Genomic DNA, 16,562 nt, shown 5'->3' on the forward strand with positions numbered 1-16,562 from the left:
GTCCTGTGTAGAGGGGGCGTGTCCTGAGTCTCTGCAGCTCAGAGGGCCCACCAGAGGGGTACTGCGTATGTGAAAGGACAGCAGTGAGAGCTCCCATCTGTATTGATGGAAGTGCTCATAGCAGCTCAGTGGGCCCCCCCAGGAGCATTGGGCCCCGGCACTTGCCCGGGGATGCCGGGTTATGACGCCGGCCCTGGTGATGCACCCCTAAGTACCTGCTGCACAGTATGAGCCCCCCAGTGTGATGCACCCCTAAGTACCTGCTGCACAGTATGAGCCCTAGTGAGATGCACCCCTAAGTACCCGCTGCACAGTATGAGCCCCCCTGTGATGCACCCCTAAGTACCCGCTGCACAGTAAGAGCCCCAGCGAGATGCACCCCTAATTACCCACTGCACAGTATGAGCCCCCCAGTGTGATGCACCCCTAAGTACCTGCTGCACAGTATGAGCCCCAATGAGATGCACCCCTAAGTGCCCGCCGCACAGTATGAAGCAAGCACAAGTGCCACAGTGTGACACAGAGTGATGCCCCCTTAGTACTTCCAAACTGACTCCTCCCCTACCCCACGTTCACACCATGAATAGAATTGCTCTGCTCTCTGCGGCAGGTGCGATGACGTCACTGGCTGAAGCTGATGACCAAAATTCAAGATTGTCCTGCTGCATCCCGGACAATGGGGACGTATGCATTTTATTTTTTGGATTCCACTTCTATAAAAGCCATTTTTGGGACAACCCCTTTAAGATTTTTCTGCCGCTCCTCAACCGCACAAAAAAAAAAATGCTCCTAGAACAGTTTCCCTGGAAACCGCACTACTACCGTCTTTAGGTCTGGTGTTCACTGTGGGGATATGAATCACGACTAGCGCAAAGGGAAAAAAAATGGAGTAGTTGCCAATGGCAACCAATGAGGCTGCTGCTTTCACTTCCCAAAGGGCCTTCGAAAAGGAAAGATGGACTCTGATCGGTTGCTATGGGCAACTACTCCATTTTCCCTTACATAGGCCTAAGCTGTGAAATAGAAACATTGCCCACAGCGGCCAATCAGAGCTCAGCTTTCATTTTTCCAGAGCAGTTTATAAACCAAAGGCTGACCTCTGATTGGTCTCTAGGGGCGGCAAGGGCAACCAATCAGATTCCAGCTTTCCGTTTTCAAAGGCTCTTTGGAAAATGAGAGCAGCAACCTGATTGGTTGCCATGGGCAGCTACTTCCTTTTTCCTTTACGCTAGTGATGATCCATATCCCCAGAGTGACAACCGAACCTGAAGACAGTAGTAGTGCGGTTTCCATGGAAACAGTTCTAAGAGCACTTTTTTTTTTGTGGCGGTTTCTCCGATGCAAAAACCCCTTAAAGGTTTTTTTTCCAAAAATTACTTTTATGACCTTTTATAGACGTAGAATCCATGAATTCCTGAAATGTCACAAATTAGTCAGCTCTCACTATTTCTGTACTGTGAAAAGCTTATGGCGTCTACGCCGAGCGTATCCATTGGCCCCACCACCTGCTGGGTGACATTGGGCCAATATATGGCAGCGTTTCTATGCAGAGGTGGTACACTTTTTTTTTTTGTGAGGTACGCCATATGTCAGGAAGTCCTGCAAAAAGTAGCGCAAAATATGTCCGTGACAGGTGTATAGGTAGCGGTGTGACATGTGCATGCATCTCCAGGTGTCAGTTACACGGTACTAGCGTGTGAGCGGTAACTGTATACGCGTGTGACTCCAGGCGTCCGTTAAACTGCAGCAGCGTGCACCAGAGATCACACAGGACAGGTATCTGGGTGTTAGGCCCTGTTCACAGGTTTGGCGTGACCGTGCGACACACAAAAATCTATGCGTTCCTATCAAAAGGGGCGAGGCTAATAAGAGTTGTAAAAGGCGCCATCTTTTCCACGTGCGCCATCTTTGATCGATTCCGCTTAGTTTGAGCTGGACTCTAAAAAAAAATGTTGGCTGGGGGACTCACCCGCTAAAAAGGGTTTAGTCTCTGTTTTGTGTTTTTGGTTTAAGGGGGAAAGGTCTTTTGTTTTCTGTTTTCTTTAAACAGAAATGAGACAGTGCCATCCTTACCCACAGGCTGCGTGTGGTATTGCAGTTCAGTTCTATTTTTGTTTAATACCAGAGACGGCCTGTGGATCAGAGAGGCGCTGTTCCTGGTAAATCTCAAAAGCGGGTTACCATGGTGCACTGCGTGATCTCTGGTGATGACGTCACTGGAATAGGATAAGCAGTGAGAAGTGCTCCCAGCAGCACCAGGCCTCTCAGCTGATCAGATGCTGATGGCCTATCATGGGGAGCACAGTCATCATGTGTCAGGTCGGGCAGTAATACTGGGCACAGTTGTCAGGTTGAGCTGTAGTACTGTTCACAGTTGTCAGGTCGAGCTCTAGTACTCTAAATAGGTGAAGTAGTAGTCTGCTGTACAAAAAAAGTAGTCCTGAGCTGCGCAGGCGGCAGTAGTCCTGAGCAGCGCAGGCGGCAGTAGTCCTGAGCAGCGCAGGCGGCAGTAGTCCTGAGCAGCGCAGGCGGCAGTAGTCCTGAGCAGCGCAGGCGGCAGTAGTCCTGAGCAGCGCAGGCGGCAGTAGTCCTGAGCAGCGCAGGCGGCAGTAGTCCTGAGCAGCGCAGGCGGCAGTAGTCCTGAGCAGCGCAGGCGGCAGTAGTCCTGAGCAGCGCAGGCGGCAGTAGTCCTGAGCAGCGCAGGCGGCAGTAGTCCTGAGCAGCGCAGGCGGCAGTAGTCCTGAGCAGCGCAGGCGGCAGTAGTCCTGAGCAGCGCAGGCGGCAGTAGTCCTGAGCAGCGCAGGCGGCAGTAGTCCTGAGCAGCGCAGGCGGCAGTAGTCCTGAGCAGCGCAGGCGGCAGTAGTCCTGATAGTCCTGAGCAGTGCAGGCGGCAGTAGTCCTGAGCACGCAGGCGGCAGTAGTCCTGAGCACGCAGGCGGCAGTGGTCCTGAGCACGCAGGCGGCAGTGGTCCTGAGCGCGCAGGCGGCAGTGGTCCTGAGCGCGCAGGCGGTAGTGGTCCTGAGCTCGCAGGCGGTAGTGGTCCTGAGCTCGCAGGCGGTAGTGGTCCTGAGCTCGCAGGCGGTAGTGGTCCTGAGCTCGCAGGCGGTAGTGGTCCTGAGCTCGCAGGCGGTAGTGGTCCTGAGCTCGCAGGCGGTAGTGGTCCTGAGCTCGCAGGCGGTAGTGGTCCTGAGCTCGCAGGCGGCAGTGGTCCTGAGCAGCGCAGGCGGCAGTGGTCCTGAGCTCGCAGGCGGTAGTGGTCCTGAGCTCGCAGGCGGCAGTGGTCCTGAGCAGCGCAGGCGGCAGTGGTCCTGAGCAGCGCAGGCGGCAGTGGTCCTGAGCTCGCAGGCGGCAGTGGTCCTGAGCTCGCAGGCGGCAGTGGTCCTGAGCTCGCAGGCGGTAGTGGTCCTGAGCTCGCAGGCGGTAGTGGTCCTGAGCGCGCAGGCGGTAGTGGTCCTGAGCGCGCAGGCGGTAGTGGTCCTGAGCTCGCAGGCGGTAGTGGTCCTGAGCTCGCAGGCGGTAGTGGTCCTGAGCTCGCAGGCGGCAGTGGTCCTGAGCTCGCAGGCGGCAGTGGTCCTGAGCAGCGCAGGCGGCAGTGGTCCTGAGCTCGCAGGCGGTAGTGGTCCTGAGCTCGCAGGCGGTAGTGGTCCTGAGCTCGCAGGCGGTAGTGGTCCTGAGCTCGCAGGCGGCAGTGGTCCTGAGCAGCGCAGGCGGCAGTGGTCCTGAGCAGTGCAGGCGGCAGTGGTCCTGAGCTCGCAGGCGGCAGTGGTCCTGAGCTCGCAGGCGGCAGTGGTCCTGAGCGCGCAGGCGGTAGTGGTCCTGAGCGCGCAGGCGGTAGTGGTCCTGAGCTCGCAGGCGGTAGTGGTCCTGAGCTCGCAGGCGGTAGTGGTCCTGAGCTCGCAGGCGGTAGTGGTCCTGAGCTCGCAGGCGGTAGTGGTCCTGAGCTCGCAGGCGGTAGTGGTCCTGAGCTCGCAGGCGGTAGTGGTCCTGAGCTCAGCGTGTCTTTGTGTTTGTACACACTCGGCGGCTGGGCCTTCCCTCCATTGTGCCTGATTGGCTGGCCGGCTGCGGGCGCTCTCTGCTCGGCTTGCGGGACACACCAATGTCAGCCATTTTTCAATTGTGTTTGCAGCCAGCAGCCTGAGCTCTCAGCGCGCGGGGAAGGTAAGTTACCCTCCGCTCAGCCCGGAGCCCAAACCCGACCCAAAGCTCCGCGAACCGGAGCCCCGGCCTCCGCCCTGCCCCCCAGCCGCCCCTCCAACCCCCCGGACAAACTTTTTTGGGGGCTGCGGGAGCCGCGAGCTCCTCAGCCCGGGAGCTGCTTCCAGCTTCTCCTCCCCTCTACCGGGGGCTCCTTCACTCGACTGAATCCCCCAATCCAGCCGCTGCCTCCCCCCCAGACCGGCACCATGGGGCCCCTCACACCCCCCTCTAACAGCTCGGGCTTCCCCCGGACTCTCTCCTGTGGAGGAAAGACCCTAAAAACCGTGGCAAAGCTGCCCCCTAATGTCCCCGCTCCCCAGTTGTGGCTGAGTTTCACCATCTTGTCTCTCTCTCTCTGGTCACCATGTTTATTTCCCCTATAGCAGCTGGGAGAGCAGGGGCCCCATGTGCCCTTCACTAGGGGGCCCCCAGAGTGCCCAGGGCCCCCCTCTCTTACCCCTAGACTCTCTCCCCTCTAAGGGGGGGGGGGGGGGGCTGTGTCCACGTGGGGCAGTTGTTACACTGTATCCGCCGCAGATTGTTACATTGTATCTGTATCACTTTGGAACGTTCAGGACAATCCCCTCCCCCTCACTTCACCCCCAAACTTTACCGATCAGCCCCCCCATACTGACTGCCCTGAGCCTATTGGGGGGGGTCAGCCATCACTTGGGGCATTTCAGAAGCAGCTAGGACCTGCCTGGTGGGTGGGGGGGCTGCAGAGTGGCAGTGCCCTGTAGTTTGCCCTAATAGGGTGGTGATAGCTGGGGTCTGCACCCCCTTAACAGTCTTGGAAGGGGGGGGGGGGGGGGGGCTTTTTTATTTTTTATTGTAGGGTGCTCGCTGCTTTTAATTATGCATCTAATTGGGGTCTTTGTATCACTATTTTTTATTTTATTTTTGAAGGGGGGGGGACCTGCAGATTGGGGGGGGGGGGGGCGATTATAGGATCCATAGGCTGCCCCCCCCCCCCCCCTCTGAGGTGTCAGGAGGGTGCAGCGCCACAATTTGAAAACCAGTGTGAACAGGAGCCTTGCTGAAAACAAGTGTTTGTTCCCTTCTACTCAATGCTGTGTTGTTGTTTTTTTTATGTTTTTTTCCCCCTCCTCTTACCCCCTGCTGCTCATTCTGGGGGGGCAGCAGGTTTAGGACACTTCTGTTCTCTACACGATGGCTCGTACCAAGCAGACAGCCCGTAAATCCACCGGTGGGAAAGCCCCCAGGAAGCAGCTGGCGACCAAGGCGGCGAGGAAGAGCGCGCCCTCTACCGGAGGGGTGAAGAAGCCGCATCGTTACAGGTAAAGTCAGGCCGCCGGCGGCGCATGCGCACTGCGGCCTCAGCCATCCGGATCCTCCTAGATTTGTATTATTATTATTTTCGCATTGAGGGTTTGCTTTACTGTAAGATATGTTATTTTTTTTTTTTTCGCCTCATTATTTTTGTGCACATTTTTGATCAGGGATTGCAATGAAGGGTTAATACAGGGATGGCAGCTGCAGGCTGAATTTGCTGGTGTTTTTTTTTTGTTTGTTTTTGTATATATATATATATATATATATATATATATATATATATATATATATATATATATATATATATATATATATATATATATATATTTTTTTATATATTTTAAGTTGTGTTGGCTCTGTAGGTTTTTCTTTTCACTGGATTGCCCGGTTCAGCCGAGGTCTGGGTGTTAGTCTGGAGCCTCTCGTGGCTCGGAGGGCGGGGGCGGCCGCTGCTGCTGCTGCTGGCACGGATCCCACCTGCTCTGGCCGTGCACATGCACTCAGCGGCCGCTAGAGGTCAGTGGCGCGCAGGCGGGTTTCAAACTGTTTCCTGCTGTAACCCCTTATGTGCTGGAAAAAGTTACCTGCAGCTTAACCTTTAACCCGTTTTTTTTTTTGTTTTTGGTGATGCTGTAACCAACAGGGAATGGCATTGGTGGCAGGGAGAACCCAGATCTTTATCGAAATGGGTGATTTGTATTATTTTGTCCGTTCCAAGGTTAGCAGTTGGAATGGTTGCATGAAGGGTAGATTTCATCATCTTTAGGGCTCGTGCCCTGTGCCCGTATTGCACTTGAATGGGTCTGTAGTCCTCAAGATGCGGAGCAGATGCAATACGAAGCGCTTATGTGGGATTTCCGTCTGTGCCTCCACACAGCAAAAAAAAATTAATATGTCCCTTTTTTTGCGGTGTGGACCGTCTTCTGCAGATCGTGGACCCGTTCCTTATCATTACTGATCCTGAGCTATATCCTGTATTATACTCCAGAGCTGCACTCACTATTCTGCTTGTGGAGTCACTGTGTACATACATTACATTACTTATCCTGTACTGATCCTGAGTTACATCCTGTATTATACTCCAGAGCTGCATTCACTATTCTGCTGGTGCAGTCACTGTGTACATACATTACTTATCCTGTACTGATCCTGAGTTACATCCTGTATTATACTCCAGAGCTGCACTCACTATTCTGCTGGTGGAGTCACTGTGTACATACATTACTTATACTGTACTAATCCTGAGTTACATCCTGTATTATACTCCAGAGCTGCACTCACTATTCTGCTGGTGCAGTCACTGTGTACATACATTACATTACTTATCCTGTACTGATCCTGAGTTACATCCTGTATTATACTCCAGAGCTGCACTCACTATTCTGCTGGTGCAGTCACTGTGTACATACATTATATTACTTATCCTGTACTGATCCTGAGTTACATCCTGTATTATACTCCAGAGCTGCACTCACTATTCTGCTGGTAGAGTCACTGTGTACATACATTACATTACTTATCCTGTACTGATCCTGTCTTACATCCTGTATTATACTCCAGAGCTGCACTCACTATTCTGCTGGTGCAGTCACTGTGTACATACATTACATTACTTATCCTGTACTGATCCTGAGTTACATCCTGTATTATACTCCAGAGCTGCATTCACTATTTTGCTGGTGCAGTCGCTGTTCTGACCCTGAGTTAGATCAGTACAGGATAAGTAATGTATGTACACAGTGATTTCAGCAGCAGAATAGTGAGTGCAGCTCTGGAGTATAATACAGGATATAGCTCAGGATCAGTACAGGATAAGTAATGTAATGTGTGTACACAGTGACTGCACCAGCAGAATAGTGAGTGCAGCTCTGGAGTATAATACTGGACATGTCTCAGGATCAGTAATGTATTATAGAGGTTGGTTGTACAGAGATGACATCTGGCGATGCAGCATTTTCTCCTTTTTATAATCTCTTTATTGCAGTAATGAGATGTGTGTGTATATGTATTATATAGGGGACGGCACTTTGAGAGTTCAGGACCCCATACAAACTCACCAGCGCCTATTATGTGACCTGTCGGAGCTGCTGTTCTGTCGCAGTCGGCAGAGCGTTCTGGGAGTTGTAGAGAGGCTAAGACCGCAGAGCACAGAGCTGTCCGGTCATAGATCTGGATTATTACATTGATTTTTAGACTGTCTTTCATTCAGATGACGTTTATGGTGGTCATAATGGCCGTGGTGGTGGGGGGAAGTCTGTGGTCCCGGGTGACCTCCTGCTCTAATATGGCTGCAGTCAGTGACTTCCATCAGTCTGGGGCCTGAGGCAGGAAAGCTTCCTCCCATCTCCTGTTTCCTCCGTCCATGGAAACCATGTTCATAGAGATTTTAAAAAGTTCATCTAAGGCCTCATGCACACGACCGTATCCGTTTTGCGGTCTGCAATTTCCTGATCTGCACATCCTATTTAAAAAAATAAAAAATAAAAATGACAAAACAGACAAGAATAGGACATGTTTATTTTATTTTATTTTTTTGGGACAACAGACATACGTGTGCTGTCCGTATTTTTTTTTGTGGCCCCATTGAAATGTATATGGGGCCTAATTCAAGATCAGAATTTTCAAGATCTCTGCTTACTTTCAACTGGCCCATGGACTAAAATGGGTCAGCCCTCGGGACGTTGTATAGCGGCTCAGCCCCATTCACTTGAATGAGACACCAAGCTGCTCCTGGGTCATGTGACCTAGGAAGAGTCTGCAGGGCTCGCTGGAGCGCCTCAGCCCCTTCCATCAGCCGGGCTGTTCCCCTAAAGAGTTTATCCCATGAATAATGTAGAAATGCAAATCATACATAATCTGGTACATGGCAAAAATCTAGAACCAGCCCTGTACCTCACACGAATCCAGAGATCTGCTCATTCATTGCAGCAATTGCTCTTTTAGATTTATTTCAAGCTGGCAGCTTAGGGGGCGTGTCCTTTCTCAGAGGGCGTGTCCAGTCTGCTGCAGCTAGTGGACAGGACAGAGAAATCAGAAAGAACAGACAGCAGGTGGCGCTATACAGATACATTTTATTGGATAACTCCGTGGCTATGCAAAATTTTTAATGACATGCAATTACAAAAGTATTCACATCCAGGTGCTGGTTTGAAAACTGTAGAATTTTATTTATTTATTTATTCCGTGAGACAACCCCTTTAAGTTAATGAAAACCCCTTTAAATATGAAGTTATTAGTATGGTATTTTTATTAAAGGGGTTACCTTTTGGGGTGGGGGGGGGGCACATCTGCACAGAAGTATTCTTAGCTGCCTCGCTCTGGTCCTCTGCTGTCCACATCCGGTTTGATGCTGCTGCAGCCAATCGTTGGCTGCAGCAGTGACCTGCTCAGTGTCAGCGATTATCTGCACGCTTCCTTGTCTGATGCATTGTACCAAGCCGCAGCTGTGTGAGCCGGATCGGCTCTCAACCTCCAAATTTACACAGTTTGTCTCTATTCACTGACAACAAGCAGACGATGAAGAATTGCAATACAGGGTAGATTAGACCATTGCCGATATACAGCGATTTCATTTTTACTTCCGGAGAAACCTGTGTAATACATGAAGAATTGTCCTCGGAAATGCCCCCACAGCTTCTTCTGTACTGCCATAGCATAAAAACTGTGCATTTTATTTTTCTGTCGGCCATGTTTTTTCCTTCAGTAGTCTTAAATAGAGCCTGTCAGCAGTTTGGACCATGCTATGCTGCTGACAGCACTAGGTAGGAGAGACCAGGACAAAAATACCCATTGTGGAGCTTTTATTATCAGGAGTAGTGAGGATATGAAGTTTTATTCTTCCAGCTTCTGCTTCTGCAAGTGCCGAGGAGGCAGAACTTCATTGTGACGTGCTCTGTGCATTGATTTGCTTCATAGCCCCTCCCCCTCTGCGCTGAGTGACAGGTGTCACATCCCACCAGGACACCACTACAGCTGTCGCTCCGAGCTCCAGATTCTGGCAGAATAAAACTTCATATTCACACTACTCTTGATGTTAAAAACTCCACAAAAGGTATGATTGTCCTGCTCTCCCCAGCCCCTGCTTAATGCTGTCAGCAGTTTAGCATGGTGAAAACTTCTGACAGATCCTCTCTAAATATTGCAGTTTACTTATTGGCCAGTAGGGGGAAAAGTGTTTTTTTTTTTTTTTTTTTTTTTTTGTGTGAGACTGCAGGTCATCAGTGGGTAATCCATTTATTGCTGTGGACGGGGATGTGATAAATAATAATAATAATTCAAGGCTGTAATGCCGGACCAGGTATGACTCAGCAGAGCGGTGCCTGGATGTGGTAATGTACTTGGCTCTGTCGTAAGGTGTTGCATCAAGTTCTGAGAATTGAGGTGCTCGGTGCAAATGGGTTCTAAGCAGGATATTTGCTATCAAAACTTTTACAATAAAACATTCTGTTCCCTTGACACATGTCTGCCTACACCCCCCCCCTTCCATCATAAAAAATGAATCTATGTATGATGGTATACCTGTAAATAATAGTCTTACAGTTCCCATGTAATAGCACTATACAAGAGACAAATAATACTGCCACACCATGACCACACATTACTGCCAGAGAGTGTCTGAATAATACCAGCATTTAGTGACGCTCTGCAGGCCGCACAAGTGACTATAGTACAGGTATATTCAGTGACGTCTTCACTAATTGGAGCCATTCACCTTCCTTTCCTACTCAGTCTGGCCCAGACCGCCATGACTACTTCTCCCAACCATGATTTATTTTTGCAGAGTTTGCTGCTCTTCGCTTCCCCACCCATTTCCCATCCTATACACAGACGTCCCCTGTGCCCATAGTTCTGTACCTGCTATGTAGTAGAATGCCCCCAAATACTGTACTTCAGCAATATTGGGGTCTTAAAAACATAATGCTGTCAGTGACCCAGGCCATAGTAGCTGTGTGCACAATCATAACGCTCCCATAGTGCCCTCTGCTTGGTTCGGAGTGCACCCTTACTGCCTTGCATACAGTAATATGGGGCCCCTGCCGATCACAAGAGTGGGGGGCCTCTGTGTTCCTCCTTTTGGACACAGCAGCAGTTATGCATGCACGCTGCCGCTCCATTCAACACAAAGACCGAGCGTTTTTACTCAGGATTCAATAGAGTTGTCTGACCGCTGCTTTTTTGTAAGGGGGGAACACAGAGCCCCCCGTTCTCATGATCGGTCGGACCCCCGCCGATCAGACGTTTATTTCCTATGCTGTGGATGGGGGATAAGTCTTTGTCGTGGGACGACCCCCTTAATGGGGAGAAAGCTGCTGCCTGACGCTGCTTCTTTCTTCTTTTTTTTAACTTTTTTTTGACAGTAACCAACAGTTAACAAAGTTATTGTATTAAATATAAATTCAATGTTTTTCATTGCTTACAATAAAGTGTATTTTATAGTATTTTTGCATTTTCGTCTGGTGGTTATTATTATCATCGTGAAGTTAGCAAAAATAAAAGTCTTTAGTAGTATATACCGTATAAGTAATTGAATAGTAACTTGTCGCTTTTGAATGAAATAAAAATAGAGATTATGATGATCCTATATTTTGGTATATATCTGTATCATTTTTTTTATGGTAGTATTTTCATTTTTAAAATAATTAATACTTGTTAAAGGGGTTGTACAGGTTCAAAGTTGAACCCCTTTAAGCGACAAATTACTATTCGTAATAACTATTATTAAAAAATAAATAAATAAATATAATCTGTGCTGGACATGCCGATAAAATAAAAATACATTTTTAAAGGGAAGAGGATCTGTAGTTATAAGTTTGTGTATTTTGTGTAATATCATCCAAAAAATACTTGTATAACACATATGCATATAAAACATACAATATTATTATAGGGTATTACTTAGGGTGTTAGTCAATTGGCAGATATCGTTAAAAAGTTAGGATCTCATAATGACCAATGTTTTATAGTTTTTGTTTTTTTCCCCCCTGGTTTAGTGAGTAGGAGGCAGATTTGATTTCCATATTGTAGGGATGCCTGGCAGATGTCCAGACTTCTGAGATGGTTGGAATTTCCGGGCTTTTCCATATATATATTTTTTTTTACTATTAAACTTCTTGCTGCTAAATTGATGTGTGAGCAAACTGTTTTAGTTCGTTGAGGGATATGTTGGTTTGGAAGGAAACATACAGCAAATTCTGGAATTGGTTGTTTTATAGACGCTTCTTCTTTAAAGGAGCGGGCATGTTTCATTCCATCTGCCTGATCCTTAGGCAGCCGCCACAGTTGTGACTATTCAATTTCTTTCCCAGCATGACCTCTATCCTGCCTCGCGATGACGACACGTGATTTTCCTTCTTGCCTTTCAGGCCGGGTACCGTGGCTCTCCGTGAGATCAGACGTTACCAGAAGTCCACTGAGCTGCTGATCCGTAAACTCCCCTTCCAGCGTCTGGTTCGTGAAATCGCTCAGGACTTTAAAACAGACTTGCGCTTCCAGAGCGCTGCCATCGGTGCTTTGCAGGTACGTTTTTGAATCAAAATCGTTGCTGATTGGTGCGTCAAACAGTAAACTGATATATATTGTAGCGGTAACCAGTCATGCCGCGCATGTTACTCTCGGCCGCAGTGTGCGGTTTTGTTTGAGGCAGTCTTGACTTTGGCGTTTAATAGAATAGCCTGCGGCCCCTTTCCTGTTATGTGGGATCCTTCAGAAGACCATCCTTCAAGGAAAAACGGAACAGATGGTAAAATGTAACTCGCGACTACTGGCTCAGACTACACAGAAGTTTTGTAGTCTGTTACCATGGAGACGCATCTTCACAAGGGCCGAATATAAGAAGTTTGTGAAGCGGCTTTTTCCTATTTGATGCATCAGGGCATTAAAACTACCCTTTAAAGAGAGACGGTCATGGAGATGTAACAGTCCAGCGCCTACCTCTGAATCGGTAGGATATAGCCGGTGACCAGACCGGACATTTTCGCACTATGTAGGCAAAGCTGCTGCCATGTTTGCAAGCGCACTAGATATCCAGCCTGTTGTGCACTGGAAAAGATGGCGGCACCTTTACACGCACACACCGCTAAAATGTCCGGAGTTTGAAGGGATTTTCCTAGATATTGATAACCTATCCTCTGTATCAGATCGGTGGAGGTCTGATATCCGGCAGACCCACCGATCGGCTCCTGACAATAGAAGTTATAGAGTGGTCTGCCCACGTGTATTCCCTGCAGCGGCCTCTACAGGTGAGATGAAGCATTACACGGTGACCATTCAAAAGCATGTTGGACTGACCTGGTCTCCCAGGGTGGCTTTCCCATCTGACTCGGAGGGCCCCCTCTGATATCGACATAGGGGAGAGTATGGAATTTAACGTCCGAATGTATTTCACTTGTGCATTCAGTCAGACGACCGCTCTTATTCATAGCCCTGCCTCTTTAATAATCCGTGCGGCGAGACGCTCGGCCCCTGCACCCGTTGACTGTTTTACTCGCACAAAGCCGTCCTGCGGAATAATTGGTTTTTAAATTATTCCTGGGCAAAACAGACGAGCGCAATAATAAAAATAATTACTCGCATTCGTTGAATTTTCGGAGCCAGTAATTGGATGGAAGCGCGGTGTTTATTCGCCCATTAAAACGATCTTTGTTTCTGGGTCAGGATAATACTGTTGTATAGAGCAGGGGTGCACAGCGTTTTCTGGTTGGGGGCCACATTGTCCGACTGAGTCATTGACAAGGGCCGAAAATAAAACTTTAAAGGGGCATAGACAACTGAAATACTGCATTTACGGCACATTGTACATACAGTATATACTATAAATGTCTGTCTGGTTACACCTCAAGGATTCCCATCTAATGGTAGAATACATGAAAAATATATGTGAGCAGCCACAAGACATAGACATGCATGTCTGTTACCAGATGGTTGGGGGCCGCACCGAAGGTTGTGCACCCTGGTATAGAGCCGTCATTGTCCTCTAGGGTGCAGATAACCTCTATTTCTTAGTTCTACAGTGTCACTCACGATGTTGGGGTAAGTTCAGATGTACAGGTTTCTGAAGCCAAAGCATCTGTATGGCTAAAGGGGTTCAGAAAACCCCATTTTCATGCAACCTGTTAGGAAGTTCTGGGGGGTTCTGTTCAGGGCCCTAGTCTCCTGGCCACAGCGGTTACAGAGAAGGTCTGTCTGTAGGACCTGTCCTGCATTACACAATCGCCCATTGATTTTTAAATATGCACTGTGCAATGCTTGATTACTCCTCTGGAGGCGCTACAGGGAAACTGAACACTTAGGGCTCATGCACACGACCATATGTATTTTACGGAATGGAACAGCTGGCCCCTAAAAGAACAGTCCTACCCTTGTCCGTAATGCGGACAATAGTAGCACGTGTTTTATTATTTTGCGGAACGGACATACGGAAACGGAATACACACGGAAGTAACTTCTGTTTTGTCTTTTTGCAGACCCATTGAAATGAATGGACACGGAAAGAAAATACATTCATGTGCATGAGCCCTTACTGTCAGATATCCCCAGATTACAGCAGTTTTGGTGTCCGAGGTGAACTGGGCACGGTTCAGTAGAACCGCTGTGGGCCAGGGCATTACTGCTGCATGAAGGGAACCTGTCACCAGTGTTTTGGCCCAGTGGTTTTCTTAAAATCCCTGGTGAGAAGCTCCAGCGTGAGCCGAGAGCCGGAGTCCCGATATCTATGATCTGCAGCAGCTCTGCCCTCCCACGGGTGATTGACAGCTTTCTCCCTATAGCAGGGATTGGCAACCTCCGGCACTCCTGCTGCTGTGAGACTACAACTTCCAGCATGCACACTTTCTTCGGTGTTATTGTAACTTCCATAGAAGTAAAAGGAGGATTCTGGGAGTTGTAGTTTCAAAACAGCTGGCGTGTCGGAGGTTGCTGATCCCTGCCATATAGGAAAGAAACTGCCAATTGGCTATATGATGGGGGGGGCGGCAGGAGGCCACTCCCTCCCCCCCCCCCCCCCCCCCCCCCACCAAGCTCGTACATTACGCTTGACTGGTGCAGATGTTGCTCAACAGTGGTTTAACAAAAAAAAAGTGACCCTGTGATTTAATCAGGTCACTAGTTTATGCTGCCCTCAGACAAGTGTTTGGGCTGTGGCTGCAATACCAAGCCTAGCCACTGTATAATGGACGGCGCTATGCTCACCGGAGCGCCACAGCATCTTCAAACAGCTGATCCGTGGCAGTGCCGGTAGTCCAACATCTTAAAACCGGTGACATTTTCCATTTTAAAGGGGTTTTCTAGGGATATATATATTGATGACCTATCCTCAGGATTGATCGTGGGGGGGTCTGACTCCTAGCCCTCTGCTGATCAGCTCTTTGAAGAGCCCGTGGTGCTGCGGCCTCTTCCTGGGCCAGTGACGTCCCGTTCATTGGTCACATGGCCTACTTACAGCTCAATTCTATTCATGTGAATGGGCCTGGGCTGCAATACCAAGCACAGCCACTGTACGATGGCTGGCGCTATGCTGTGAGGAGGCCACACCGTAGTGCCGCAGCCTCTTCAAACAGCCGATCAGTGGCGGTAGTCAGACCCCCACCGATCAGATATTGATGACCTATCCTGAGGATACACCACCATTATCGAAAACCCTAGGGACAGTCCATACAAATTCAGGCTGACCCAGACTGAAAGTGTTTGTCGTGTAAGCCCCGCCCCTAAATGGGCATTTCCACACGGTTTGGCCTAGTTCTCGTGAAAAGCGCCTTCTGCGCCATTACCTACCGGTGGGATTTGTTGACACTTGCCGATATTGCGACAAGAAGAAAAAACGCCTGTAAAAATCTGTTTATTATACTTTATAATATCGTTCTGTTCCTGTACATTGTGCATTCACTGACCACCTGGCTGATGTTTTTGTTTTGTTTTTTTCCTGTCACCTTTTTGTCTTGTAGGAGGCTAGCGAGGCCTACCTGGTCGGACTGTTCGAAGACACCAACTTGTGCGCCATCCACGCCAAACGCGTCACAATCATGCCAAAAGACATCCAGCTAGCACGTCGCATACGCGGAGAGCGCGCTTAAAAAGAAACAAAAAATTCCCATCTTGTCATCTTCGAAAAAATAAATAAATCTTTTCTTCCTCGTAATTGGTAGTTTGAGCGTTAGATATCTATTTTTTTTTTCTCCATGGGGTTATAAAGGTACCTAAATATATGGTTGTGAATGGAAATGTAGGGGACAGGTTCAGGTGCAGGCAAACTTCCATTATTTTTTTTTTTTTTCATTTGTGTGTGAATTTTTTTTATTTTTATTTTTTTCGATGACCTTTTACATTGACAGTGTTTCTGTCATCTTGGCACCGCCGAGGCGGCCATTTCACGCGCTGAATCTCCTGTTCAGCCTTGAAATTCAACAGGAACCCGGTCGCCTCAGAGACGTCAGGCTGGCTCGGGCCTCGCGCCTCTGCGGCGTCTCCAGTTCTTATTGAAGTGGATTTGTTTCATAAACACTGGTGCTGCCCTCCGTAAAATGGCTGCTTCCTCTCTTCAGCTCGCAAAATGGCCGCCTCCGCCGTGTGGGGGATGTTGGGCACGTTTTCTATAAGCTGTTAACTACAGAAGTGAGTTAATAACACGTCGACTTTATAAGAAAAAATTATAAATAGTGGTTTTTTTTTTGTTTTTTTTTTCTTCTGGACAATGCCAGCATTTGAATTTATATTTGTTTTTTTTTCTTGATAAGTAAAAAAAAAATCTTACCAATGGTGACTAAGTGTGTGTAGTATTTTTATTTTTATTTTTTTTATTTTTTATTTTTATTTTATTTTTTTACCATGTAGTAAAATTCCATCCATTCACTCTCCCGGTTTTCTAACGGAGTCGTCCTACGTTCAGCTACATGTTTTTAATGTTGTCGTCTGTCTTCTGTGCTGTCCTGTAAGTTTGCTATTAAAATACATTAAACAAATTTTGGAGTTTTTTTGGAGTTTTTTTTTGGGGGGGGGGAGCTAAAAGACTCTAGCGGCTAGAATCAGATGAATAGGGTGTCCCCTAAATGGGCGCTACACCCTATTTTGTTCTAGT

General features: G+C 48.4%; 1 protein-coding gene across 2 annotated transcripts; it reads left to right on the forward strand.

Moving 5' to 3' along the window:
• The first annotated feature begins 4,004 nt into the window (after window positions 1-4,004).
• On the forward strand, window positions 4,005-16,215 carry LOC120999618 (histone H3.3A). Of its 2 annotated transcripts, none has more exons than XM_040430583.1 (4): window positions 4,005-4,162; window positions 5,342-5,499; window positions 11,857-12,010; window positions 15,433-16,215. In XM_040430583.1, the coding sequence occupies exons 2-4, from the start codon at window positions 5,372-5,374 to the stop codon at window positions 15,559-15,561; spliced, it is 411 nt and encodes a 136-aa protein (XP_040286517.1). In that variant the 5' UTR covers window positions 4,005-4,162; window positions 5,342-5,371; the 3' UTR covers window positions 15,562-16,215. The 2 variants fall into 2 exon arrangements, with proteins under 2 accessions (XP_040286517.1, XP_040286518.1); XM_040430584.1 differs by having other exon boundaries at window positions 4,006-4,162; window positions 5,345-5,499.
• Window positions 16,216-16,562: the final 347 nt, after the last annotated feature.

This window comes from Bufo bufo, chromosome 4, assembly GCF_905171765.1.
Source record: "Bufo bufo chromosome 4, aBufBuf1.1, whole genome shotgun sequence".
Classification (NCBI taxonomy): domain Eukaryota; kingdom Metazoa; phylum Chordata; class Amphibia; order Anura; family Bufonidae; genus Bufo; species Bufo bufo.